Below are 25,676 nucleotides of genomic sequence, written 5' to 3'. Positions count from 1 at the left end.
AACCTAATCTCGGATCCTGCCCTGGTTTGGGTTGGTTTTGTTTTCGGCTTGAATTGTCTTCAATTTGTACTTTTATTTTAGATTTTATGTCATGATACCCAGTCCGGAAAAGGATTCGTGTTCGTCATTATACCATGGGGCCCTCGCTCTTCTTCTTCTTCTTGTCTTCAATCAATTCGATATTAGACGCGGGGATCTTCTTGCCGTGAATCTCAAGGAGCCATTCACGCAGGTCATCACTGACATCGCCCTGAACAGTGATCTCCTCAATACCGGCAGGTGAACGTGTCACTGAAGAGCCTGTAGCAAATTTCTTGCCCAAGTCCTTTGCGATTTTCTTGTTCTCTAGTCCAAAGACTTCCAGTCCGATCACAACCGTCACGTACTTGCGCTTGTTACGTTCGACACGCTTGATCTGAACCTTGGAGGCGGCCTTGCGCTCGCTATCGCGTGCCTCGTTGGCGGCAGCTTTGGCCTCCTTCTTGGCAGCATCTTTGGCGGCCCGTTCTTGCGCTGAGACGGAGAGGGTAGAAAGGTTGGCGTTCAGAGCATCTAATAAAAGAAAAGAAAAGAAAAAAAAGCAATGTTAGAATATCTGTCTCATTTCCAGGCTTATAGAATTGCCAGATGTAGGTAAGTAGTATGGGAGCTTTGTACCTTCAGAGTATAGTGTGTCCCATAGATCCGACTCGTTTTCCTTGAGCCATTCTTCACATTTCTTAGCGGTACCTCCAAACTCGCAGTACTAGATAAGAACCCCGCACGTCAGAAACATGTATCTTGCACTGTAAGGTTTATCCCAATAGCAATTTTATGCAGGCTCTAATGGGCGCTTTTCAGTGGCTAGGAGCTATGCCACGCATGAAGCTGGGACCCCGTCGATAAGAGCTAAGAAGCAGGGGCAAGAGCGGGGGAAAAGGAATGGGCTGAGCTTTTTCATTTCTGTGACTGGGAGCTGGGGGGAGGGGGGGGGGCAAGGTTCGTACCTCGGGTGGTAATGTGCAGACTATGATTCTGTCAGTGCGATATTCTCACATTGTGGTATTAGAGGGGGGGGGAAATCCTTTACCTCCACAATAGACAATTTGTCTTGCCTGAACTGGTGTTTCTACCTCGGCCATGGTGTATGAAAAAGAAGTAAATGGTATTTGGTCTAGACTCTCTCTCTCTCTCTCTTCTCTTTTACCAGAATCAACATATGGCGTTGTGTTCATATCGTCTTGAGGGTGGATGTGTGGTGTGGGTCTGCGGTGCAGTTCTGCCAACTAATCCTATTTGGGATATCACGTGTCACTGATTGCTCATCATTGGATTATTTTACCTGCTCATCTCAGATTGGACCAACATCAGCACGACATTACATATCTTTTGTCTCTAACTCTGATGGGTCCAATCTGACCATGAAGGGGGCATATCCCTACTGAAACTGGAAAGGATGAAAATGGAAAATCCCTCGGCATGAGCCGTTTAACTGCAACTCATGATACTCCGTACTGCAGCTCATGATAGGGGATCCGACGCACCAATTGGTGGATAGCTCAAACGTCTGATAAGATCATAGTCAATTGCAATCTTGCCACCTTGCAATCCCTCCAATTTGCATCGGGGATGTCAAAACCAGCCTCCGTCAACTAGATTATGAGCAAAAGCTAAGAGGCAAAAGTTATTGATAGCCAATGATCGACAAACATTAAGAGGTCCGTGAGGAAGGGGTGTGGCACTCTATAGAGGCTAGAACATGTGAATTTATAGGAATCAGTCTTACTCTTTTCCTGTTTTTCTTGACATAACATGCAATGTGCGGTTATCACTGGCTGTATGGTCAAGGGTTTTTCTGTATGCAACCGCACAGACAAAGGCAATTTCTGTGTACAACATTCCTTTTCCTTTCCTTTTCTTTCTTTCTTTTTTTTTTCTTTCTTTTTTAGTGATTAGTTCTATTAAAAAAAATAAAAAATTGAAAAGTACTATACTATTGATTCAGAGGGTTGCTTAAATTCGACTTTCCTTTTTAAAATACTAAAAGATCTAGACCTTTTATATATATATGTGGATCGAAGGGGGTCCGAGGAAGAAGACGCTCAGACCCGGATGCATCGGCTCTAGGCCTCCGTGATACTCCGATATTTTTATATATAACTTATAAGTCAAGTCAAGTTATAAGTTATAGAAGTTATATATACTCTATATATAATATTAATATGGGTATTTTAATAGTGTAGCTAGGTAGCTATATAGATATCTACATATACAAGAGTACGGAATATAGAGAAATCAGATTATTTATGTATACCTTGTACGGAGTATTAGTCTACTAGTTTACCAGTTTCATTTACTATTTACTAGTTACAGTCTAGTTTCAGATCTAAAAGAACTAGAACTATTTTATTTTATTTTATTTTAAATAGCTTTTCTCTTTGAATTCCCCCAGAAAAAACCGGAAACGGTAGATCCACACAGTTATATTCTTCCCATTCCCCTTATATTTGAACATTTTCCTGTTATCATTGAAGAGAGAGAAACAAAAAAAAGAAAAAAAGAGGAAAAGGGATATGACGACCTTATTGACTTCCAGCGAAACTCATTCGCCATTCCTAGATCCTCTACGTTATTCCACTGGTCCCACTACCCAGCGATATTTCTTAGAAGATCACGCCCCCAGAAAATCACCCATGCAAGATGATTACCGCGGGGATCCCCCAAATCTTCCCTCTCCAAACCTCACTATCCCCAGCAAACTCCCATACGAACCTATAAACGGGTCAAACGAACACATTCTACCTCCCTACACAGAATCCCTTCATAATGTCAACGGACCAGAGGATATGAGTGACGCGTCGACAGAGTCACACCTGTGGACATTACAGACCCCATCGGCAGATGACAGCTTAATTGAAGATGAGCCATCTAGGCATGTGGATTACCTTTCACATGACTGGAAGGAGGAAGATATCTGGTCCTCCTGGCGTTATGTGACAAGTCGGAGAAACGATTATAGTAATGGAGTGAGACTGGAGAATGCTTCTTGGAGGACATGGGCTAAGGCCAAGCATAACCTGAAGACGATATCGCCGGAAAGCCTGAATTGGTAGGTTTATGGATCTTTACAACATATTGAATCTTTCACTCCCTTTGCGTTCACCTCCGTTAACCTGTTCCCAGGCTGAAAGACTGTGATGTCACCTGGCTATACGGGCCACTAAAAAGTTCCGACCATGCAACCTCGCCTTCCCCCCCTCCGAGTCGCTTGGACACACCAAACTTCTATCTAGACCGAAAGCCAATCCTGAAGAAAAAGACCGCCTCCGAGGCCATCCTCCAGCGGTCGCTATCGCAACATACCTTACTCCAGCATGCCGGGGCCATTCTCAAAGCTCAAGAAGCCGAGAACCACTGGGTTCGACCCCCTTTCCCGAGGTCCAACACAGACTTGGACCATTTGCATCACCGGACTGGAAGCTCGACCTACTCTCTCGGTGGCACTCTCACTACCTCTTCATCGTCAGGGGTGACATCTCCAAGCGAACGGCGCCACATTCACTTCAACAATGAAGTCGTACAATGCATTGCGGTTGAGGCTAAGAGCTATGAGGATGATTGGCCGGCCACATTTGACGAGTCATCTTCCGACGATGGTGTAGTCATGATGAGACAAATCTCCGGCCGGTCCTCTCTGAGCAACCACACCCCACGCAACAGCTCCAGCGGCGACGGGAAAACCATCGCTCCTCTCCCTTCAACTACGCTCAAGTATCGGGGAGATCCTCCCGAGCCCGCTCAGACCATCCTTGATCGATGGTCTACCCCTACCCGGACATTGTCACCCACTCCCTCTGTGGAGACCATACGTCCGTCGGGCTCATCAGAGCCCTCGGCTAACTTCCTTTTGGATGAATGTGAAGATCCCAGTCTGGACTTCACGGGCAATTACCCCGATCGCGATCGTGCATGGCTCATGGAAGATGATCCAGCATCAGATCGACCCCTCCGATTGACTGCTTCGGGTATGATCATGCCGGAAGGCGAGACTGAGACCTCTAGCAGTAGTATCTTGGATCGGGTTGTGGACACTGTGAACACTGCCCGAGACATTGCCCATGTAATTTGGAATGTGGGCTGGCGCCGCTGATCTCTACAATCTTCATGAACTTACGATTAATGGACCGTACATAATGAAAGAAACAGGCGTTTTATTTTTGGGGGTAGATGAGGGATTGGGATTTGGCGCATTTTGTATTTTATATAGAATCACTTGGGGGATTGTAGGGATCATATAACGAACTAATGCATTAAAAAATAAAACATGGACAATTTTTTTCAAATCGAATATAGTAGACGAGGTATATAAGGAGGTTAATACACTTACAATATCTTTTTCTTTCAACTTCGATGTGTGTTCATATAGTACTCCGTTACATATGCTTAAAATTAAAGAGATCGACAAAACCCATCTTCCCCACCCCCTGATCTCTGAACTTCAAGCTTGAACCTTTTCAAAAAAAGAAGACATGGAGACCGTCAATGTCGCTGAATTGGTTGAGCGCCTAGGTAGTGATGAAGATGCCGTGCGAAAAATGGCCGTCTTCAAGCTCCAGAGCAACATTGGAGACCCTTCCTTCGCCGACATCTTCATCGCAGAAGGAGGTCTGGTTCGATTACGCTATTTAACCCTTCATGCGAGCGGAAATACTTTGGCATATAGCTTAACGAGTTTCTCGAGGCTGCTTGATGTTGACAAGGGATGGGAATGTGTTGACCAGGAGTTGGTTGAGCGCGTGAGTTATCCTTGAAAACCATCGCTCTCTGTGTTTGTTCCTTTTCCAACGGGCTCAGATGCTGATTGTGTCTGTCCTCTACTATGTAGATTGTCGAGTTGATCGTCACTCATCCTCTAGTCAACATCCTCCGCGGTGCCATGTCCATTCTCGTCTCTATTGTATCCCATCCATACGCCGGGAACCGTACATCCCAGGTCGACAACTTTGGTTTCCGCGCCCTGAAGCCTGCGATCGCGATATACCCCCAATTCCTGGAGATGCTCGTCAGCCGATTATCCTCCGCAGACCATGCGCTATGTGCCAATGCGCTCCAATTGATCAACTCGCTCATGCGCGATTCGATCACCCACGACCCCGAGGCGGAGTGGCCCAAGTTCATTCAAAAGTTACAGGACCTAGGCGTTATCAGAGCGGTTTATGTGCTCATGCAGGATTCTGCCCTTCAGGACCTAGCACATCCACTCCTGGAATTCCAGTCACTCACCAAGATCCTGCTACGCAAATGGCGAGATATCCCTGTCCACCAGGAGAAGCCGGAGCACCGCCGTGCGCTGAAAGGGATATACCTAGCCAGTAACCCAGAGAAGATCCCCGACGAGGCTACTGAGAATGGTGACGATACACGGCGCTCTAGACGACACCATCCAGAAAAGTGGAGGCGGCTTGGATTTGAGACGGAGAACCCGGCAGGTGAATTCTACGAGGTCGGGTTTCTTGGTATGATGGATCTAGCGGACTATGTTCGCAGTCATGGGGATGAATTTCAAAATATGCTCTTGGAGCACTCCACAAAGCCGGCACGACAGCGGTGTCCGATTGCTCGGGCATCCTTAGCTGTCACATCTATTTTATACGAGCATTTCGAGGTCGAAAAGTCCGATATGGATGACACAAAAACATATCTCATTTCAGAGTCCCGTACGGGTTTTGATAAACTGTTCCAGCCATTGCTATTACATTGGACCCGACTACATGTTGCCGGGTTACAGGCCTTCTTCCGCCTGTGGAAGGCGACGGCCGCCGAGGAAGAGGACTTGGACAAGATCATCGAGCTCGTACGCATCCTCATTGAGTCGGTGGTTGGCGGAGCTGCTCGGATCAAGGATGTCCAGGATGTTGAAGAGGAACTGGCCGATTTCGAATACCATCGATTGCGTGGGCTGCAGATGGAACTCCTTGAACTCACGTACGAGGATGCATGGGGCCAACACTTGCGACAGGTGCGCGAGGAACTTCACCATGAGGCCCTCCAGTTCGTCAAGGAGCAACGAATCCGATCTTTGCTCCAAGGCAGTTGGTTCGCTCTGGACTCTCACTCCAAATCGGAGTCCGGCACGGTGCAGAAGTCTACTGCCAGGTATCAATATGCCCAGCTCTCTCATAATCGACGATACTTACATTTTGGTCAATTTGACCTGATGGGCGATCGACCTCCGGAGCTGGACACCCTACCAGAGAAAAGTGAGCGTCATCCGAGTTGCTTATATTTGCTGCTAACACCTTGACAGTCGATCTCTCAATCGTATCATCTGTAGTCTCCAACGTCTCCACCAGCCCAGACCATTCCTCCACAGCCACCGTGAAGACCGCACCACGGCAACCCGCAACCAAGATCACCATCCACGGCTTCGCCCCCTCCACAGCCTCTGGACATGGAAAAGGCCATAGCCACGCCCGGTCCGGCAGCAGGTCCACCCAGAAGGAGGTAGTCCTGCTCACGCTGCGGCCGTCCTCACACAGCATCGCGTCCGAATGGCTAGATGGTCTGCTGATGCTCCTCAACCAGCAACCCATCACCGCAGAGACAAGCAAGCTAATTGATCTGGTCAGCAACTATGGGCTGAAGATCCGCTTGCTCAATGTGCGGTTTGACGACGCCACTTTCGCTGGTGATGCTCCCCAGGTCCCTGCAAGAGATGGCTTGGATGAAGATTATTATTATGATGTATTTGGAGGCGTATAGGGAACATTTGCCTTACGTCTTCTCTCTTTTATAGGATTTTGGTTTTTGGCTCTGCCGACTCAGATTCTGGTTAATATACCCGTTGTGCGATTTATCTTGTGAATATAATAGTTCTAATGTACTTTAACATATTAATATCTCTATATATAATCTTATGTTCTTTGTAAAATTTCATATAGATTCATACAAATTCATATCATGTCGTCCATCGGCAAAAGGTCTAGATAAGCTTATCAGATCTCAACTTCTCCAGGTTTTTTTTGTCCAACTCATCATGGACGGTCGTCCTCCTAAAAGGCAACGCAAATCTAAGGATTCAAAGGAGCAGACAAAATCAAAACGAAATCCCATCATCATTTCAGATAGCTCCAGTCCTATCGAACCAACAGAACCCTTCGCCCTCTCCTCACGCCCCAAACCCTCCTACTCACGCGATACAACACCAACCCGGCCTCCCTCGTCACCTTCAAACAAAAAGAACAAATCGTCACCAAACCCTGATCCAAAATCCAAATCTCTACACAGCTTCTTTCAGCCCGCAACAGAGGGACAGCGATGGGCACAAAAGACCGAGAAGCAGTCCCTCCCGGTCAGGGAGACTGTCGACGTGGACCTGATTGAGGATGACTACGACTCCTACGATGAAATTTTCACACAGCATCTAGCTAATGAGCGAGCGGGAACGGGTCTGGTGGCCGTGAGCTCCAGCCAGACGCGTCAACCTGCACCAAAGCCAGCACCAAAGCCAAAGGCAAAGGCCCCAGTCAAACCACCGCGGAAGACAAGGAAACGGTTCCTTCTATCTATGGACTCTACAAATGGCACTTCAAAGGAGCCATTGGCTGTGCAACCGGCTGGCGAACCGGACCGTCGACCTTGGGCTCAGCGCTTCGCTCCGGCCAACCTGAGCGAATTGGCCGTTCATAAGAAAAAGGTCTCGGATGTACAGCATTGGCTCGAAGATGCTTTTGCTGGGAGACGTTCTGAGGTGAGCTTTTGATCAGTTGAGCATAATTCGGGATTTTGGGGGTTGAAGGTGGTTCTGACAATATACAGAGGTTACTTGTCCTACGGGGTCCGGCAGGCAGTGGGAAGACCACCACTATATCCCTGCTCTCTGATTCACTTGGTTACGATATTGTCGAGTGGAAGAATCCCCCGGTTTTGGAATTTGGAGCTCGCGATTATCAATCCGTAAGCGCGCACTTCGAAGAGTTTCTTGGACGGGGTAATAAATTTGGAGGCCTTGACCTCGAAAATATCAGCGAGCTCGATCCACAGAAAGGTGAGAAATCTCAGGACCACCGGATACTTCTCATAGAAGAGTTTCCAACTGTGCTTGGTCGGGCGTCCTCCGCCCTTACGGCGTTTCGGGCGTCTCTCCAACAATATTTGGCTGCCTCTGCAAATGATCATGCCCGGGGCAGTTCTGGAGCGAATCACCCGCCCATAGTGATCATTGTGTCGGAGACTTTGCTAGGATCTGCGTCCTCAAGCTCAGATAACCTGACAGCTCACCGGTTACTGGGGCCCACGATCTACAATCACCCCGGGACAACGATATTGGATTTCAATAGCATTGCACCAAGCTTTATGCACAAGGCTTTGCGATCTATTTTGGACAGAGAGGCATTGAATTCCAGACGTGTACAAATACCTGGGCCGGGCGTTATAGATAGTATCTCTGAAATCGGCGATATCCGCAGTGCAATCTCCTCTCTCGAGTTCCTTTGTCTCAAGAGGGATACGGGAAGATGGGGAGGCAGTGTGGCCAAAACAAAGAAAGCTCGAGGCGAGGTTGCTTTGACGGCGATGGAGAAAGAGTCTCTCAAGATGATAACCCAGCGAGAGGCGAGTTTGGGCATGTTCCACGCCGTTGGTAAGATAGTGTACAACAAACGCATGGACCCTAGTCTGATCGAGGGCGATGTTGAGATCCTTCCACCGCCACCGAACTATCTACGCCGTTATGCCCGACCAAAAGCTTCACAGGTATTGGTCAATGATCTAATCGACGAGACTGGAACCGACATCTCAACGTTCATCAGTGCTCTTCACGAAAATTACATCCCATCCTGTGATGGGGATAATTTTACCGACTATTTCAACGACTGCATCGACGCACTCTCCGATAGCGATATCCTCAGCGCCGACCGTCGACCAGGACAAGGGGCACGGTCTGGGACGGGAACTGGAATCACCTCCTTCGGTAGCGGTGTGGATGTACTTCGGCAGGAGGAAATGAGTTTTCAAGTTGCGGCGCGTGGTCTTCTTTTTGCTCTTCCATATCCAGTCAAGAGACGGGTTGGGTCTGGAACTGGACGAAATCGCGCAGGTGATGCCTACAAGATGTTTTACCCAGCATCTCTACGATTGTGGAGAGCGTCCGAGGAGATCGATGGATTGATCGACTCATGGATGAACCGATTACTTGATCCTTTTGGACAACATCTTTCTCAAAATTCTGACCTTACGGGTGTCAGTTCCTGGAAAAATCTCCAGGTTGGAAGGGTCTCGACAGGAAACGAAGACAGTTCAGGTGTGGTCACGATGATGGCCCGGAATGATCTACTGCTCCATCAACTGCCATATATGGCTACAATTCGACATCAAGACCCAGATTATTGGCAGTTGGATAAGATTACTAGCATTCATTCCAGCGAGAATCTTCGCAACGACGATATGGAGGAATCTCCTATGAAACCACCCAGCAGTAATGTTTTGGAACCTGAACCTGAAGAGAAATTGATTCTCAGTGACGATGATATTGTTGATTGATCGACATAATTTAACAATTTAAGAGAGAAACAAATATATTGTATACTATGTAGTCCCTATTATAGAATACATATGTACATGTAGATATATGGAGTTGTAATCTCGTGACTCTTATCGTCTTTTCATTTCCTTTTGAAACTTCTAATTCATCTTCATTACTCTTCAGCTCAGCATTTAAAACAGAATGCTCAATGATCATGAACTCTCAAAACGAGGACACGACTCCTATCTGATTCGCTCTCGAGTCTCTGTTGTCAACGAAAACGCGAACCTCGCCCCTACATCTCAATCTCGACAATCCGAGATTGACTATGCTCAATTGAAGAAAGATGCCCCGGGCATAGTTGCTGCCGCGGCTCACGCGGCAGTTCCTAGCTGGACAAGCATGGTTCTAATGGTCTCTCTCATCTTCGGGGGCTGCTGTGCCAATGTGGGTGTTTAGAGGACCTCCATGGGGATAAACCAAGAACTGACCTTATGTATAGGTCTTTGCGCTAGAGGCGATTATCAAGTAAGTCAATAAACCAGGCCAATTCAAAGCACAACGCTAATTCCATCTCTTTTCCAGGGAACAGCCTACTGCCGGTAAGCATCAGTTCTAATCAACAAAACCACGTCACATATCCTAACCCAACTCGTTCCCCGCACAGGTCCCTTGATTACATTCGCCCAATTCGCTGTATGCGCACTATTCACCATTCCGAGCTTCCTGTCACCATCAGCCGGGCCACGGGCCCTATTCTTGAACCCGCGCGCGATCCCACTACGCTCATGGGTGGTATACACTGCCTATTTTGTGAGCGTCAACATGTTGAACAACTGGGCCTTCGCCTACAAGATCTCCGTCCCACTACACATAATCCTCCGATCCGCAGGCCCTGTCGCCTCAATGGTAATCGGCTACATATACAATGGCAAGCGCTATTCCCGTGGCCAGATTGCCTCGGTAGGTATGTTGACAGTAGGCGTGGCGGCAGCCGCCATGGCCGATGCGCAATCCAAAGGCGTGTCTATCCACGCCGACTCGGATGCAGTGGACACAATGACGACTGTGACAGGCTTTACAATCCTCGCACTGGCGATGGTCCTCTCTGCATTCCAGGGAATCTATGCCGATCGGTTGTACGCAACTTACGGTAGGGATCATTGGAAAGAGGCGCTTTTCTATTCGCATGCTCTGTCTCTACCGCTTTTCTTGATGAGTTGCCCGCAGCTGCTGGATCAATGGCGGGTAGTGTCTTCATCACCTTCTTTGCTATCGCATTTAGATTCCGGGCTGTGGGTGTCATCAGGACCGATTGGGGGCACTGCTTTCTCCGTGCTGACGCAGATCTGCGAGATTGGGGTTATGAAGACTTTACTGGCCCATCTTCCGGTTCAGGTCGCTTATCTGGCAATGAATGCACTGACACAATACCTGTGTATCCGGGGAGTTCATCTTTTGTCGGCGAAGTCGTCATCATTGACTGTTACTATTTTCTTGAATGTCCGCAAGTTGGTTTCACTGCTCCTCTCAATCTATCTCTTTGGGAATCATTTGGCGGGAGGTGTCTTGGTCGGTGCGGCTCTGGTATTTGTCGGGGGTGGTTTATATGGCTTTGAGGGTGCACGACTACGGAGCGCCAGAAAGAAGACTCAATGATGCATATTAGATAGGTGTTGACGTGTATATCTAGACAGAAATCCCTTTTTGCATGTTACATACTTTATCTTATAGCTTTTATAGGTTATACCTGTGCACTTCTAAAGGAAAGATATATCGATATCATGTGCACGCCGCAATAGTTGTACATAAATTGAGAGAAGCAAACATCTTCAGTGGAAAGGCGTCATGCCTGACGCAGAATCAAGATCACCCAGAACCCCCTGGCCAGACCACAAAAAAAGAAAAAAAAAAGAGAATTCTATAACACCTCGCCCACAATCTTGGCAGCTTCTTTGTATGTTTCCAATAGTCGCTCACACTTCTCTCTCTCAGCCTTGATGCCATCATCCTCATAGAGAAGCTCGCTGAACAGGTCTTCTTTATAAAGTTCGCTCACGAGTCTGTTCTGCACTACATCCTTGCAGTGATTAACAAGAAGGTGCATAACAGCCTTAGGAACTTGGTCTGCAATGGTCTCTCGGACGATGTTAAAGTATGACGAAATGAGACGGCGAATCAGCTCGGTTTCGAGCATCTCACGGTCTGTGAGTGCAGGCTCAGTATTCTCACTGGGCTAAAAGAGTTGGAAGTTAGTCAGATGCATGGAGAAGCCTAATGCTTATGCAGTGGTACTTACGAAAACAGATACATCGCCGCCATACTCCGATGGTGCATTGTACTCCTCGGTTGGCATAATGGGAGCCCGAGCCTCGGCACGCCGAATGCTCTGGCTAATGCTGGGCTCACCAGCATGTGGGCCTTGCCGTTGAGGGTTCATGCCTGCCGGCGACATGGCCATGTTGTGAGTTCCTTCCTTGCCGAAGAAGTAGTTCAGGAACGAATCCCGGGCAGTGTTCGAGGCACCGCCGAACGCAGCATGGTTAGATTGGGCACCATTCAGGGTAGCAGCAATACCATTCTCGCCTGTGCGGCCAACATGGGGAGACATGCTTCGCGATCCCTTCGAGGAGTGACTTCGAATAGGGAGGTTTTGCTTGTCAGCATATTCTTCTTCGTCGGGACCTCCCGTATTGCCATTGGGAGCTCCCAATTCCTTTTGGCGTCGTTTTTCACGCTTTCGTTTTTCCTCTGCTAACACGGCTTTTCTTTCTTCGTCTTGCTTGTTCTGCATGATTGAAGACATGGCAGCTGCGGCACCGAGGAAGTTAGGGTGATTGGTGTTAATGTAGGCTCTTTGGATTGAGATCAAAGATTCTACATAGGTCGAGCAGGGACCCAGGCGTTCACGAAGAAGGTCAGATACGACCTCAATCAGCTTCCCCTGAAGACGAGGGAAACGCAGAAGTTCTTGATTGCCACATGTGTGGCAGATCTTGATAAGTTCCTCATAGACCAGCTCCACGCATCGCTGACTGGGTGATTCAAGGAGTTTAATTTGTGGTTTGACCAGCAAATCAAAGGCTAACTCAGGGACAAACAGGCTAGGGCGAGGACCTGTGGAATTTCGGATGGCCGTTCGGATGTCGGAGACAGTTAGGTTATGAGTCGGATCAATTGTTTCCAATGAGTTTCCAAAAACAGAGTTGAAAATGTAGTAAATCCTTGCTCCACCGCATAGCTCTTTGGTGGAAATCTCCGACGAAGTTCCGTCAATAGATGAGATGAATGAGGCGGCGAATCTGGTCATCTGCTGAAGAATCAATGACCCTCGGTGTTCTTCGCCGCTGAACTGTTTGTTCCCATAGCTCGCCAACTCTTGTTGAGTTTGGCCCATTAAGGTATTCAGCCGAGCCTTGATATCCGGAAGCCGGTCTCGGATGTGAGACATCAGGGTTGTGTTCAGGGTCTTGGCCAAAAAGTGTGTACCGCAGCGGTTGGCCATATTTCTGTAAGCTGGATGATGCCGAAAGAACTCAGACTCTGCTCTCAATGCCTCGGCAAGAGACTTTCCAGACTGAATATCCTGCTGAGACCGGTTGACAACGCCGATGAATCCAAGCTTCAGAGGGTACACACGTCCAGACAGAATGTCCATCGCATTGGTGCCATGGTCCATGAGATCCAGTTTTGACAAAACACCAATCGTCCTCCGGCCCATGGCATCCACCTGGCGGGCAAGCTTCAGCGCCTCGGAATTGACTAGATCGACATTGGCCGGAGAGACTGCAAGGATTATGCTGTTCGGTTTGGCGATATATTCCAGAATCAAGGTACGGGTTTGTTTCTCAATGTCGGAGGGTTGGTCCCCGATAGGTACCTTTGTCAGTCCAGGCAGATCCACGAGTGTGAGGTTGAGCACATGGGGCGAGAAGATCTTGAGATTGATCGGTTGTCTATTGATACCCTTATTGCTTCCTGCGATCCTTGCCGTCTCCGCTTCGATCTCTTGCTTCACTTGTCCAAAGTCGTCAAACTTGCGTCCGGGGAGGTGGTGGAATTCAGCCCATTCGTGTTGACCGGCAACACTAGCAGCCGTGTGTGGGATATGGATCTCATCATTTTCCGGCTTATCATCACGTTCACTGGGCACGTTGATAAGTTGTAGGATTAGGGGCCGTCGAGTGACAATTCCACTACCTCTTGGTAGAAAGTCCCTTCCTACTATATTCTCTAAGACCGAAGACTTTCCGGATGACTGGGAACCAACAACAACCTAAGATGGGAGGTTGGGGATTAGTTTTGGGATTGACCGGGTATCAAACGACAACTCCTGTTCCAACTCCGAGAGCTCTATGTCCAACTAGACTCACAATTTGAGGCAAATCCAAGGAATCATTCCCAATGGTATTGAAGACCAGATCCTGAAGCTTGTTCACTGTCACGAGTAGATCCTCGCCCAGCGATGTCATGATGCCGAACTGAAGGCTGAGACGCACAAAAGTTAGGGCTCGGAATTAGGAAAAGAAGAAAAAGAAAAAGAAAAGGTACGCGCAAAGTGAAATCGCGTGCAAACACCTGGATCCCTGTAGGCCTTCAAGCAACTCTCCTTGGAACCTTGGGAACGTTGTTTATGGCCACTTTTTCGGCACACGTGATGATGACATAAGCTAATAATAGGGCCATGACGTCGATGATTCATTGACTTTTTTTGATATACATTTATTATAGAGATCATTGATACATATGTTATATTCAAAAAGACTTAAGAAAAGAATATAAAGATGGGACCTTTGAACAATGAATCATTCGATTGGAATTCCATTGAAATTAGTGGTGAACTGGGTATTTTTACTAAACAGAATCAAAGGATACATGGTCAAACCTATATTTTTTTGTAGTTTAGTGAATCAAATAGAATTTGGATTGGCTCTTTGTCGCATTGCTGAACCTTCAAAGTATCTATGCTATGATCCAATCACTGGTCCAGGCGAACATAGTTGGCAGGGAATAGACCTTGCTTGCCATTGTACTCACCAAGCCACCAGTCATCATCCGGGAATTCCTACAACAGGGGGTCAGCTCTGTAGATAATCATAGCGCAAGATGCCAAGAAAGACAGGTACTGTTCCACTTACCACATTAGAAATTTTCGCATCTTCGGGGAACCCGATCTCATTATCCTCGGCGGCTTCGTAGTCATACAAAGCTGTGGCTGTGACACGTTTAGAGCTTGGAGTAGCCGCTGATGGTGCTTCAGCAGCAGTAGTGGTATGTGCGACCAGAACGGGGGCAGCAGTAGGTTCTGGCTCTGGCCCTGCTTCATAATGATGGGAGCCGGCTGGCTCATGTGACGCGGGTTCTTCGTCTTCCACAATTTCCACATAGTTGGCCGGGAAAAGACCTCGCTCACCCCGAGCATTGACACCCACCCACCAATCCTGGTCCACCATTTCAATGTCGGTCACATACTCTCCGTCTCGCAATTCAATCTCATTGTCCTCGGCCTTCTCATAGTCATACTGAACCTGAGCTCGCAATCCGCCTTGGGGTTGCTCAGACTGTTGAGCGGTTGCTTCAGCCGCAGCGCGACCAAGATCGTGAGAATCATCCTCAAGATCCTTTTCGTTTGGAACGACGTCTTGGAGGCTCCGAACAGGCATAGCAGGGGGAGGAGATTGCTGTTCCTCGTGGGCATCCGCAACGCTGTCGGCAACACTGTGGCCAACCGGCATGGCAATCTGGATTGGTGAGCTCTCACGCACCGGGGGAGTGGGGGGTGTCGGGGAGCGAGGAGGCTGCGGTGGAGGAGTAGGAAGGACCTGCCGAGCATCATGTTCGGGCTCGGACTCGACGGGCTCAGAGGACAGTCCCGGTACAGGAACAGGACGACTAGCCTGCGGAACGGGGGGCGCTGGAGGAGAGAGTGGCGCAGGGGCCGGGGTGCCATGAGCGAATTGGTCACGGATATCACTCACATGAGGTTGCGGTTCATCCTCTTGTTGATCATTGGCCTTGGCATCAATAGGCTGTTCAGGAATATATGACTTCTCCTGTGCAGTTTGAACGGGAGCCCAGGACTTGCCTGCATAGGAGCTCTTCCACTCGCCTTGGCCACTAGTTTGGCTTTTAAGCGAGGCAGGGGTAGAGGCAGGCTCAGCGCTTCCAGATGACGAAGCCACTCCACGCTCTTTGGCCTTGCGCTCTGCCCAAATTTGAGCAGGTGTCTTGCCTCCCTCGTCGGCAAAAGTTCGGCTTGCAGCACCAATCTGCGCACTCGTGGTTGGCTTAGGCTCAAGACCAACTGGGAGAGGGGGCTTTGTTCCTGGGAAGGAGGGGCTAGACCCAAACTTATTGGCAACCTTTGGTTTGGGTAGATTGGTCAAGCGCTCCGAGATATTGGAGGGCGCAGGTCGCTCGGGCAACGTTGTTGGTTGTTGGCTCACCACGCTGCTCAATGGGACATTCTCACTGGTACCTTCCGGCTTCTGTGCTCTAGCTCGAATGGCAGCGATGTCTACTTTTCCAACAGGCTCATACGAGCCCTTGACAATTGCCGGGCGTTCATCTTTCAGCTGACCGGATGCGGCGGCTTGCTTCCGAATTGCAGCAATATCGACTTTGCCCACTGGCTGGTAACCACCTTTAACCACATCGCTAGAATCATCCGAGGTAGTAGCGACAGGTTGGCGACTAGCGGTGGGGTTTGCTTTGAGTTCTTGCAGGTTTACTCTAGTAGGCTGGTAAGCCGATTGTACCTTTTCCAATTGGGTGCGAGTCACGGGAGGGGCATCTGCACCCCATCCATCATCATTCACAGCAACTCTTGAAGGTGCGGGCTGTACGCGTGCAGCTGGGCTGGGAGTGATACCCCCAGATCGAGTCGGGGTGAAAGCAGGCTTACTAGCCACGGCAGGCCGGGGGGCTGGGGCCGGAGCAGAAGCCTCGCCTGCTGAATACTTGGAACCTGAGGAATCCGCCACTCGCTGGACGATTCCCTCGGGGGTCAGATCCCCATCTGCTCGGGCTGTAATCTGAACATGGTATCCCTATCCAGCCTTGTCAGTCTTAGCGTTGCGTCATTGAAAGAAAACTCCTTACATGAAGGAACTTGGCAACTGTCGCCAGGTGGCTAGTGAAGTAACCCTTTGTTCGCTCCGGTACACCTTCTCCACACCAGCCAATGAGAACATTCTTAGGAAGACCAGTGTTGGAATCTGTCACCTTCACAAAGGCAAATTGCACTCGTCCTTCCGAAAATTCCTCAATAAGATCGGCCAATTCACCCTCTAGTATGAATTGTCAATATGAGATGATAAGTATAGAAAACATTCACTAACCTCCGGTGCTCTGGACCTTAAGAACACTCTCCTTACCTCCATCTTGCTGGAAGGCACTGACAAGTGGGGTAGAAACCGAGTAGACAGCCCATTGACCATAAGTCGGAGACCCTTTATTCCCAGAAGGGGTTGCATTCACCACTGTCTGATAACTTTTCGATATCGAGGGGCCATTGGACGAGAGATTGAGAGAAGCCATGACTTCCGGCAGATCAGATAGGGGGAGAGGAAAGGGAAAGCTCAAGTTTTGGATGTGTCCACGTGGTATGTTTGCTTTTTTTGGTTTTATAATATCTGTCTCTTCATGCAGTGTCAGCATCAAAACAGTTAAAGCTCTGTGATAATTGGGGAATAGGAGAAAAGAGAATCTGACATACTTGCAAGAAAAAGGAATAGAATTTGAATCCAAGATGATATTCTCTCTCTAATAAGTACAGAAGAAAGAAGAAAGAAGAGGAAATCGATGAAGCCTAAAGGTGGAGAGAGAGAGAGATAGGAGGTGGAGAGAGGTGTTATAATACGATACATGGTATATAACCATATACATCATATTTTAGGTAGCAACTTCATATAAAATCTGTACAATTTTACTCCGTAGAATATATATATATATAAAAAAAACAAGTTATTAAATTAAATTTAATTTCTAAAAGATAGACCAAAACCAATTAATACCACTAAAATAACAAAAAAAAAAGACTTACTATGTAATATATTCCAAATTGTATAGTTTAGAGAAGAGTTGTATTTAATGTATGTAATTTACAAGATTCTCCGAGCCTGGATTTCCCCCCACCGAGGGGGGAAAAAAGAGCTTTCGAGCTTTTGGAGATTTTCTCCTCTCCTCTTTTTCTTTGATTTTGAATATCTACTGTCTAATTAAATTTTATGAAGACTACCTCTTTCCTATACTTTCTTTTTTTTTTCAGTTATAATATAGGTCATGGGACAACCCAATCTCAGTTCCAGTCGGAATGCCAACGCATCCGCTGATTCTAATGAATCAGCCACTTCATCCCCGGGAAAGGGTCCCGTGGACTCTCCAGCTGAAAGCTCTGCATTAGATCAGCCTGCAGAAGATATTTTGCCCAGAGATCGAGAGCAGAAAACAGCCACATATGACTATGCCTACGAGAAGTCCATGAGTCACGCTGAAGCAAGACTCTTCTATCAGCATCATCAGCTATCCGCGCGGAACGACGCTCCTTTAAGTCCAGTGGCTCCAGCCCGCTCACTCGAATCACACCCCGAAGAGCCACTGGCTAACCTGTCGGATTCGATGAATACTCAAGGCCGGATCTCTCGCGAGGGATCTATGGTCTTTGAATCCGAACCCTCGACATTGCGCCTGCAATCTGCCAGCGACCCCGATCCCCCTGCATCTCATTTCCTCGAAGATGACTCAGATGAGGTGAACGATTCTGCCCGAAACCAGGCAGCGCTTGTAGGTGCTGTTCATGGGCAGGGACCATACTCGGCGGCGGAGAGTCTGCAGAGCGCGAGTGTGGGGATCGGAGGCCCTCAGGTTGCTAGTGGATTTTCGTCTAGCAACGATGCTGTGACGTCTGAGCTTAATGCTATCTACTGCAAAATCAAAAAACTGCTTGATCGACGATCCCAGTACATAGAGCTTTCTTTACAGGGACCCGAAAATGATCCTAAGAACCAACCAGACTGGGAGATCTATCCTCCACCTCCAGAGCCAGCATGGGAGGATGGCAAAGAATATCAACCCGGCAACTTCGGTGGCGCATCAGACCATGCAGGAAAGAAGAGGAAAATGGGCCAAGATATCGGGGAGGATTTTGACATGGAGGAATTGATGCCTCTACCCAAAGAATCACCCTGGACGTATAAGCTGGATGGCAACAGCGTATATCAGGTCTTTGATTCTGAGTCTGCTAACCAGCAGACACCGATTGTCCAGATCCCCTCGTTGCGCGATTTCTACATGGACCTGGACGCCGTTGTGGATGTGTCGACCGATGGACCTGCTAAGAGCTTTGCCTTCAAGCGGCTATCGTACTTGGAGGGCAAATTCCAACTGTATACGCTGCTCAATGAATACCAGGAGATCGCCGACAGCAAGAAAGTTCCTCACCGGGACTTCTACAACGTGCGCAAAGTGGATACCCACGTGCATCATTCGGCATGCATGAACCAGAAACATCTTCTTCGCTTCATCAAGAGCAAGATGAGAAAGTCCCCGGACGAAGTTGTCCTTTTTCGGGATGGAAAACATCTGACCTTGAGAGAGGTCTTCGAAAGTATCAACTTGACTGCTTATGACCTGAGCATTGATACTTTGGATATGCACGTAGGTCTCTTATCACATCCCTCTTTACCTCTTCGAAATCAACAAAGGATGAAGAAAGATGCAGTGCACCAATAATCACTCATCCTCCTCCCCCTACGCTCACTCTTCAAAAAGCCACAAGCATTACTATTACTGACCCTAACGGCGTAGGCACACACCGACTCATTCCACCGATTTGACAAATTCAATCTGAAGTATAATCCGGTTGGAGAATCCCGACTGCGTGAAATTTTCCTCAAAACAGACAATTACATCGAAGGTCGATATCTTGCAGAGATTACCAAGGAAGTAATTTCAGACTTGGAATCTAGCAAATATCAAATGGTGGAATGGCGAATCTCGATCTACGGTCGTTCTCTTCAGGAATGGGACAAGCTTGCGGCTTGGGTGGTGGACAACAAGTTGTTTTCGCCTAATGTTCGCTGGCTCATTCAAGTGCCTCGTCTCTATGATGTCTACAAAGCAAGTGGCATGATGGAGAACTATGAACAAGTTATTACCAACGTCTTCCAGCCGTTGTTTGAAGTGACAAAAGATCCTTCTAGTCATCCCAAACTCCACATCTTCCTCCAGCGAGTGGTTGGTTTCGACAGTGTGGATGACGAAAGCAAGCCTGAGCGCCGGCTGTACAGGAAGTATCCAATCCCCCGGGAGTGGAGCACCAAACAGAATCCGCCTTACACTTACTGGTTATATTTCATGTTCGCTAACATGGCTTCCCTCAACAACTGGCGGAAACGCCGAGGATTCAACACGTTTGTTCTACGCCCTCATTGCGGAGAGGCGGGCGACCCAGATCATCTGGCTGTTGGATTCCTCTGCTGCCACAGTATCAGTCACGGTATCTTGCTACGCAAGGTACCTCTACTGCAATACCTTTACTATCTGGATCAGATCGGCATCGCCATGTCACCGCTCAGCAACAACGCTTTGTTCCTCACATATGATAAAAATCCCTGCGCTAGCTTCTTCAAGCGAGGACTGAATGTGTCGTTGTCGACCGATGATCCATTGCAGTTTGCTTTCACAAAGGAGCCTCTCATCGAGGAATATTCAGTCGCAGCGCAGATCTACAAATTCAGTGCAGTCGACATGTGCGAACTCGCCAAACACTCAGTCGACCAAAGTGGATTTGAGCTCTCGCTTAAAGAGCGATGGCTCGGCTCGAATTGTTCCATGCCTGGAGTCGCTGGCAACCATGTTGCAAAGAGCAATGTACCAGATATTCGTGAAGCATTCCGATATGAGACTTTGCTCGGAGAATTATCCTTGTAAGTTGCCCGGGATGATGCCTTTGGCACCGAGGAAATGGGGCTAACGATTCATCGTATCATTAGGATCGAACGATACTCTGAGAGCAGTGGAACCGGAGAGCAGAAGACTTTGGCTCCAGGTCCACCAGGGGAAGCAGTGTCCTCGAAGCATGGTACATCTATCTTATAACAATGATCAGAAATTAGGCAGCAGACTAACTTCGAAATGACCCATTCTTAGATCACCCTACACCTAACCTCGAGACGCAAACTGAGCTGCGTTCAAGTGCAGCTGGCACTGTGGATGGTTCACCCAGTGATACCCATAGTACAAGCCAGATGGCTACCTCTCCATTGACTCCATCGACATACCTAGCTCGGTCACCTCGCCTTGGGTCTGGTGAGTTCTCATCTTCCGGTGGTAATCCTGCCCTTGGAACAGTAGTTGGGGGATCAGATGGTCTTCCAGAGCAGAGGATCTTCCCGGGCATCATTCATGAGAGGGCTCAAAAGGGAAATATCCAATAGCATGATACGTAAAGCCAATTTTTAGTGACACATATCAAGATTTTAGGGAGCAAGCAAGATATCAGAGCAATTTTAATGGAAATTGACAGCTCTCTCACTCTCTCTCGAGTTAAAAATTAAACCCATTTTCAGACACCTATGGACAATAGTGTCCGTAGTAGACTTACTATAGGGCCGCTCATGTATATTCCGACCTTGATGAAGAACCCAACGTTAAATTCAAATAATCACAAGTTATGTGAATTCAATATGCACCCATCTATATCAAACACCAAATGCACCCTTCTCAAACAACATACAAATTGAAACATTCCTACTTCAATTGCCCCAGCTACCTCTTCGTTCTGGCAGTCCCCAGCCTTCGATATGGGTATCTTCTTCAGCCATGCCGGGCTCCTGCCTCGCCCATTCCTTGATATATAGACGGAGAGCCTTCCATCGTTCACATGCATCCGCGAGATCGTCACCCTTGGGGGCTACAACATAGCCTCTGGCATCAGTTTTCAAGTCGTCCCGGCGAAGATCCTCGACGGAGATGCCCGAAATTCGGCTGAGTTCATAATCATAATAACGGGCAAGGCACGGGTAACCCAGAGACAAGTAATTATAGATCTGAGTTACAAATCCATCATGGAATTCGGACTCGATGGCTTTCCGAAGGTCAGGGCTCGCGGGCTTCCGGGAACTATGATTTCCGGGCGAGGCGAGACGATCCAGATGTATATTTGACGGAGATGGGCTGAGTCCCATGCTAATGCCAGCTTCATCGACACGAGGCATGGGGGTAACGATTCCAGGTAAACCATGCACTTCCCGGTCTTGACCTTCGTCCTTGCAACAAGTGCCCATCCAAAGACCAGCACCCTTTCCATCATCTCGAGGGGGCGCAGCGTACCATAAGCCGCCACAGCCAGTACAAAGGTCGTGTACACCACGAGAGGTTGTATCGGTGGTAGGGTGCTCACATATCGTTCCCTCAGGTGAGGCGCTTCGAGGGATGACGATATCATTGCCAAGCATGGGCGGGCTCTTGCCATTTTTATTATTCTCTAGTGAAGAATTGGGTTGTCCAGATGCAACCATTGCCCGAATCCTCATCTCAGCTTCCTCCTTGTGGTGGCGCATGTACTCAAGTTCCCAGGACAAATCTGCCGAAGATTGTCGTCGAGACTTGACATGATGATACTCCATATGAGACACGTAATCATCTGGATCTCCATCATCTTCGTCTGTGGCAAAATGATCAACAGGCTCGTACACTTGCTCGTTGGGAAAGGCAGCCAACGCTTGCTCTTGCAACTGCTTCTCTGCCGATCGAGCGGCAAGAGAGAGCAGGAACTCCGAGATCTTCCCATCACAACTTTCACGAGGTAGGTTGCTCGAGTATAAATCTCGTGTCGGCTTATTGGAAGGCCTAGGCGAAGTGCACGCCGAATGCGATCTGGAGTTATCGGATTCTTCGCTGCTGTCAGAGGGGATCGATGGGAGATCTGGAACTCGAAACGAGTGTCTGCGGGCTTGTTGTCGGCGCAGAAGATTGGAATATGAAAATTGAGACTCGGATGGCAGATAGGTGCGCGCATGAGGATCTGTATCTAGCCCCGAGGTATCTGGATAAATGACTGTATGGGACGCCAAAGATACAGCATGTCGGGGAAGTCGGACAGGTTCCCCTTTTCGGACAGAGCGAGTGTCCGTTCCTATCAGATCTGGTTTGAATCTTCTTGGAGCCGATGTCTTGCTATGAGACGCAGAATTCTTCTGTGTCTCAGAAGTTGAATGAACCCGTCTATGACTAGCTTTGCTTGTTTCGATTGGTTCGGGTAGGAATCTTCTCGGTCGAGGTTCAGGCTCTTTTGAATGTATTTGGGGCTTTGATAGAGGTTGATCTCTCAAAGTTGGCTGGACATTGGAGCTTCGTGCGGTTTCGATTGGCTCTAGAAATCGAGGAATCGATAATTGTGAAATTGCGGAAGATCCTTCCGAAAAAAGACACTCTCTTCCATCCATGTTAGGTTTCCCTTTTGAAGAGCCCGCCCCCCCCCTATTGATCGAGGATAAACAGGTTAAGTGGTCTTATCGCGAAGCATGCGGGGTCGAAAAAGCGGTCTCGGGGAAAATAGCGTATCCTGAATACATTTAAGAAGGGAAAAGAAATATTATTTCAAGTATAAAAAAAAAAAAAAAAAAAAAGAAATAATATCCCAAGTGACTCAGAATGGGAAAAAGCTATACAGGGAAAACAAAAAAAAAAAAAAACAAAGAGAGTTAGTTTGATCTGGGAAGTCCGTGGACGGGTACCTTGATGACATCAGCTCATGATAAAGTGATAAGATAACATTCTTTGCTTTCTCAACTTCCACCCAGCAATGAGTTCTAAAGACAAGCGAAAATTTGAGGAGACAGATCCTCAGGTCTCAAAACAGCGAAAAGTAGTTGGACCTTCTCTTCCTCGGGATGTGAACAATGAGACTGATAGTGATGATGATTTCGGTCCAAGCCTTCCTCGGGATGTGAACAGTGAGACTGATGATGATGATGATGATGACTTCGGTCCCAGCCTTCCTCCATCCGGTCCAATGAAAGGCCCTGTTCATATAGAGCCTACCGATTCTAGAATATCTAAACCGGAACATGAAACCCGGCGAGATCAATGGATGCTGCAACCTCCTTCCCATTCCGACTGGACTTCCAAGGTCGACCCCACGCAACTACGAAATCGCAAATTCAATACAGGCAAATCGGCTACAGTACCTAAGAGCATGGATTCCTCGTGGGTTGAGACTCCAGAGGAGAGAATGAGGCGGCTGCAGGATGCAGTTATGGGTGTTGGTGCTTCAACAAACCAGGACCACAAAGGTGCTTCAAACGCAAAATTAATGGAGGATCAAATCAAGAGATACAAGGTAAATTCTCATTCCTAAGGCAATTTCTACTGTTTTCTGACATAAATGTAGGACATGACTGGGAAGAACACTCGCCTGGAAAACCCAGGTCAGGCTCAGAAAGAAGATGATCCAAGTGCACGTGCGTTTGATCGAGAGAAGGATATGGCAGTTGCTTCAAAGATATCCAGCGCCCAGCGCCGGGAGATGATAAAGAAGGCAGCGGATTACAACACGCGTTTTACAAAGGGCAACTTTTTATAGTACTTTCTATTATGTTTCTCATAAATGCATATAGTAACTGTGACTTTTTTACTTCTCTAATGGTTCTATACGATATACCTCAGGCTGTTGGTGTCTGTTTTCTACTTTTAGCTTTAGCCTGGTGGCTTTAATAGATAGAAAGGGAGAATCAATCAGAGAAGGAATATGTTTTTTGAGTCATTGGTACTTCTAGACTTTGCTAACTCATATAGATAGATAATAGGACAAGTCACAAGCCAAAATTCCGGTCCTATTACTATACTCTCTAGTTTTAACTAGACTACTGTATGATCCGTAATATCCGCGGATATCTATAATCTATATCCGCAAAGTGCGGATTCAGATATTTTTTTTGGTAAACGAGGAAGACTGGAAATGTCGACTAGAATTACCCTTATTCCGTACACTCGTTTAGTAATTCACTTCTTGCTTACAGGAACCACCTGTATTCTTTGGAACCACTACTTGCCAGACTCGATTTGTTAGCACTAAGGGTTAAATAGCGAGCGTTTTACACTCTTCATAATATATACTCATTGTACTTTATACTCTATACTACATATAGTAAGCTCTTAGTATTAAGTTATTTTTTTAGTACGTTCTAGTCTATTGGTTATAAGCCTAGTTAGCCTAAGACTCTTTATTTGATTATATTATTATTAAGTCCTACTAGACTACGGCACGAGCCACAATATCTGCGGATATAGATATTTTTGATATCCAAGATCCGTGTTACCAGCCAGTTCTTTCAACGAAAAGAGTGCATTTCAACTAAAATACTGAGTACAGAGAGGAAAAGGAAAGAAAGAAGAAAGAGTCGAGTCCCTGAAGCCTTTTGTGGGCTTCAGCAAACAACCACGACAAACCATGCAAACTTCCTATCCTCCCATTCCAACCGAAGTCGGGATCCACCCGCAGAATCTAGGGGGAAGCTAGTAGAAGCATCTCAGATCGTGACAATCCGTAGCTTTGCGGATTTAGATATAGGCCTTATATCTATTAGATATTTATAGATATTGTTACCAGCCAGTTCTTCAAAGCAAGAGTGTATTCCAACGAAAATACTAAGTATAGAGAAGGAAGGAAAGAAAGAAGAAAGAAAGAATCGAGTCTATAAAGCCTTTATAAGGCTTTAGTAGACAATAATAACAAACCATACAAACCTCTAACTCCTTCTATCTAAATCCAGAATCCTAACTAAAGTTGGGATTTAATAGTAGAATCCTACCTATAATACTCCTAGATCGTAATATAACCCCTACCTAAAACTATATTTAGTCACTAAATACTAGTTTATTATTATCTATATAATCTTTAAGAATTCAGTCTTCTTTATTAGTATCTAGCTATCCTTAGAGATATATAAGGGGTGTCACAATCTGAGACGCTTTGTAATAAGCACTACTAGCTTCTACCTAGTAAGAATTTCTAACCCTAGTCAGAAACTGATTATAAAAGAATCTTTAACCGTGGTTAGAAGGATTCTGCTGTTAAATCCCGACTTTAGTTAGGGTTCTAGATTAGGAAGGAAGGAGTGGGAAGTTTATATAGTTTGTTATTATTATTTACTAAAGCCCTATAAAAGGC

At 47.2% G+C, this 25,676-nt stretch overlaps 8 protein-coding genes across 8 annotated transcripts; 5 read left to right on the top strand and 3 right to left on the bottom strand.

The window, feature by feature from the left end:
- Positions 1-127: 127 nt before the first annotated feature.
- On the bottom strand, positions 128-1,121 carry tma22 (putative RNA binding protein Tma22; the record flags this gene model as incomplete). The annotated part of the gene is made up of 4 exons (XM_040796783.1): positions 128-552; positions 658-745; positions 987-1,006; positions 1,070-1,121. The coding sequence occupies 4 exons, from the start codon at positions 1,119-1,121 to the stop codon at positions 128-130; spliced, it is 585 nt and encodes a 194-aa protein (XP_040650213.1).
- A 1,551-nt stretch (positions 1,122-2,672) lies between these two features.
- On the top strand, positions 2,673-4,129 carry PGRI_090690 (protein phosphatase regulator REG1; the record flags this gene model as incomplete). Its single annotated transcript, XM_040796782.1, has 2 exons — positions 2,673-3,088; positions 3,163-4,129. The coding sequence occupies 2 exons, from the start codon at positions 2,673-2,675 to the stop codon at positions 4,127-4,129; spliced, it is 1,383 nt and encodes a 460-aa protein (XP_040650212.1).
- A 379-nt stretch (positions 4,130-4,508) lies between these two features.
- On the top strand, positions 4,509-9,519 carry PGRI_090680 (Engulfment/cell motility, ELMO; the record flags this gene model as incomplete). Its single annotated transcript, XM_040796781.1, has 5 exons — positions 4,509-4,775; positions 4,865-6,239; positions 6,287-6,723; positions 6,995-7,729; positions 7,798-9,519. The coding sequence occupies 5 exons, from the start codon at positions 4,509-4,511 to the stop codon at positions 9,517-9,519; spliced, it is 4,536 nt and encodes a 1,511-aa protein (XP_040650211.1).
- A 184-nt stretch (positions 9,520-9,703) lies between these two features.
- Positions 9,704-11,161, top strand: PGRI_090670 (uncharacterized protein; the record flags this gene model as incomplete). The annotated part of the gene is made up of 4 exons (XM_040796780.1): positions 9,704-9,949; positions 10,005-10,030; positions 10,088-10,104; positions 10,170-11,161. 4 exons carry the CDS (start codon positions 9,704-9,706, stop codon positions 11,159-11,161), a joined length of 1,281 nt encoding a protein of 426 aa, XP_040650210.1.
- Positions 11,162-11,423: 262 nt separating this feature from the next.
- PGRI_090660 (Dynamin) lies at positions 11,424-17,041 on the bottom strand (the record flags this gene model as incomplete). Its single annotated transcript, XM_040796779.1, has 7 exons — positions 11,424-11,738; positions 11,802-13,778; positions 13,876-13,990; positions 14,485-14,567; positions 14,641-16,551; positions 16,604-16,791; positions 16,843-17,041. 7 exons carry the CDS (start codon positions 17,039-17,041, stop codon positions 11,424-11,426), a joined length of 4,788 nt encoding a protein of 1,595 aa, XP_040650209.1.
- Positions 17,042-17,785: 744 nt separating this feature from the next.
- PGRI_090650 (uncharacterized protein) lies at positions 17,786-20,940 on the top strand (the record flags this gene model as incomplete). Its single annotated transcript, XM_040796778.1, has 4 exons — positions 17,786-19,159; positions 19,310-20,430; positions 20,497-20,585; positions 20,654-20,940. 4 exons carry the CDS (start codon positions 17,786-17,788, stop codon positions 20,938-20,940), a joined length of 2,871 nt encoding a protein of 956 aa, XP_040650208.1.
- Positions 20,941-21,258: 318 nt separating this feature from the next.
- Positions 21,259-22,131, bottom strand: PGRI_090640 (uncharacterized protein; the record flags this gene model as incomplete). Its single annotated transcript, XM_040796777.1, has 1 exon — positions 21,259-22,131. The coding sequence occupies one exon, from the start codon at positions 22,129-22,131 to the stop codon at positions 21,259-21,261; it is 873 nt and encodes a 290-aa protein (XP_040650207.1).
- Positions 22,132-23,309: 1,178 nt separating this feature from the next.
- Positions 23,310-24,089, top strand: PGRI_090630 (GPALPP motifs-containing protein 1; the record flags this gene model as incomplete). The annotated part of the gene is made up of 2 exons (XM_040796776.1): positions 23,310-23,846; positions 23,898-24,089. The coding sequence occupies 2 exons, from the start codon at positions 23,310-23,312 to the stop codon at positions 24,087-24,089; spliced, it is 729 nt and encodes a 242-aa protein (XP_040650206.1).
- Between the last annotated feature and the right edge of the window lie 1,587 nt (positions 24,090-25,676).

Source organism: Penicillium griseofulvum (assembly GCF_001561935.1).
Source record: "Penicillium griseofulvum strain PG3 chromosome Unknown contig_12, whole genome shotgun sequence".
In the NCBI taxonomy this organism is placed as follows: domain Eukaryota; kingdom Fungi; phylum Ascomycota; class Eurotiomycetes; order Eurotiales; family Aspergillaceae; genus Penicillium; species Penicillium griseofulvum.
Note: the sequence above shows the minus strand (reverse complement) of the source record. Positions and strands in the feature narration are given on the sequence as shown.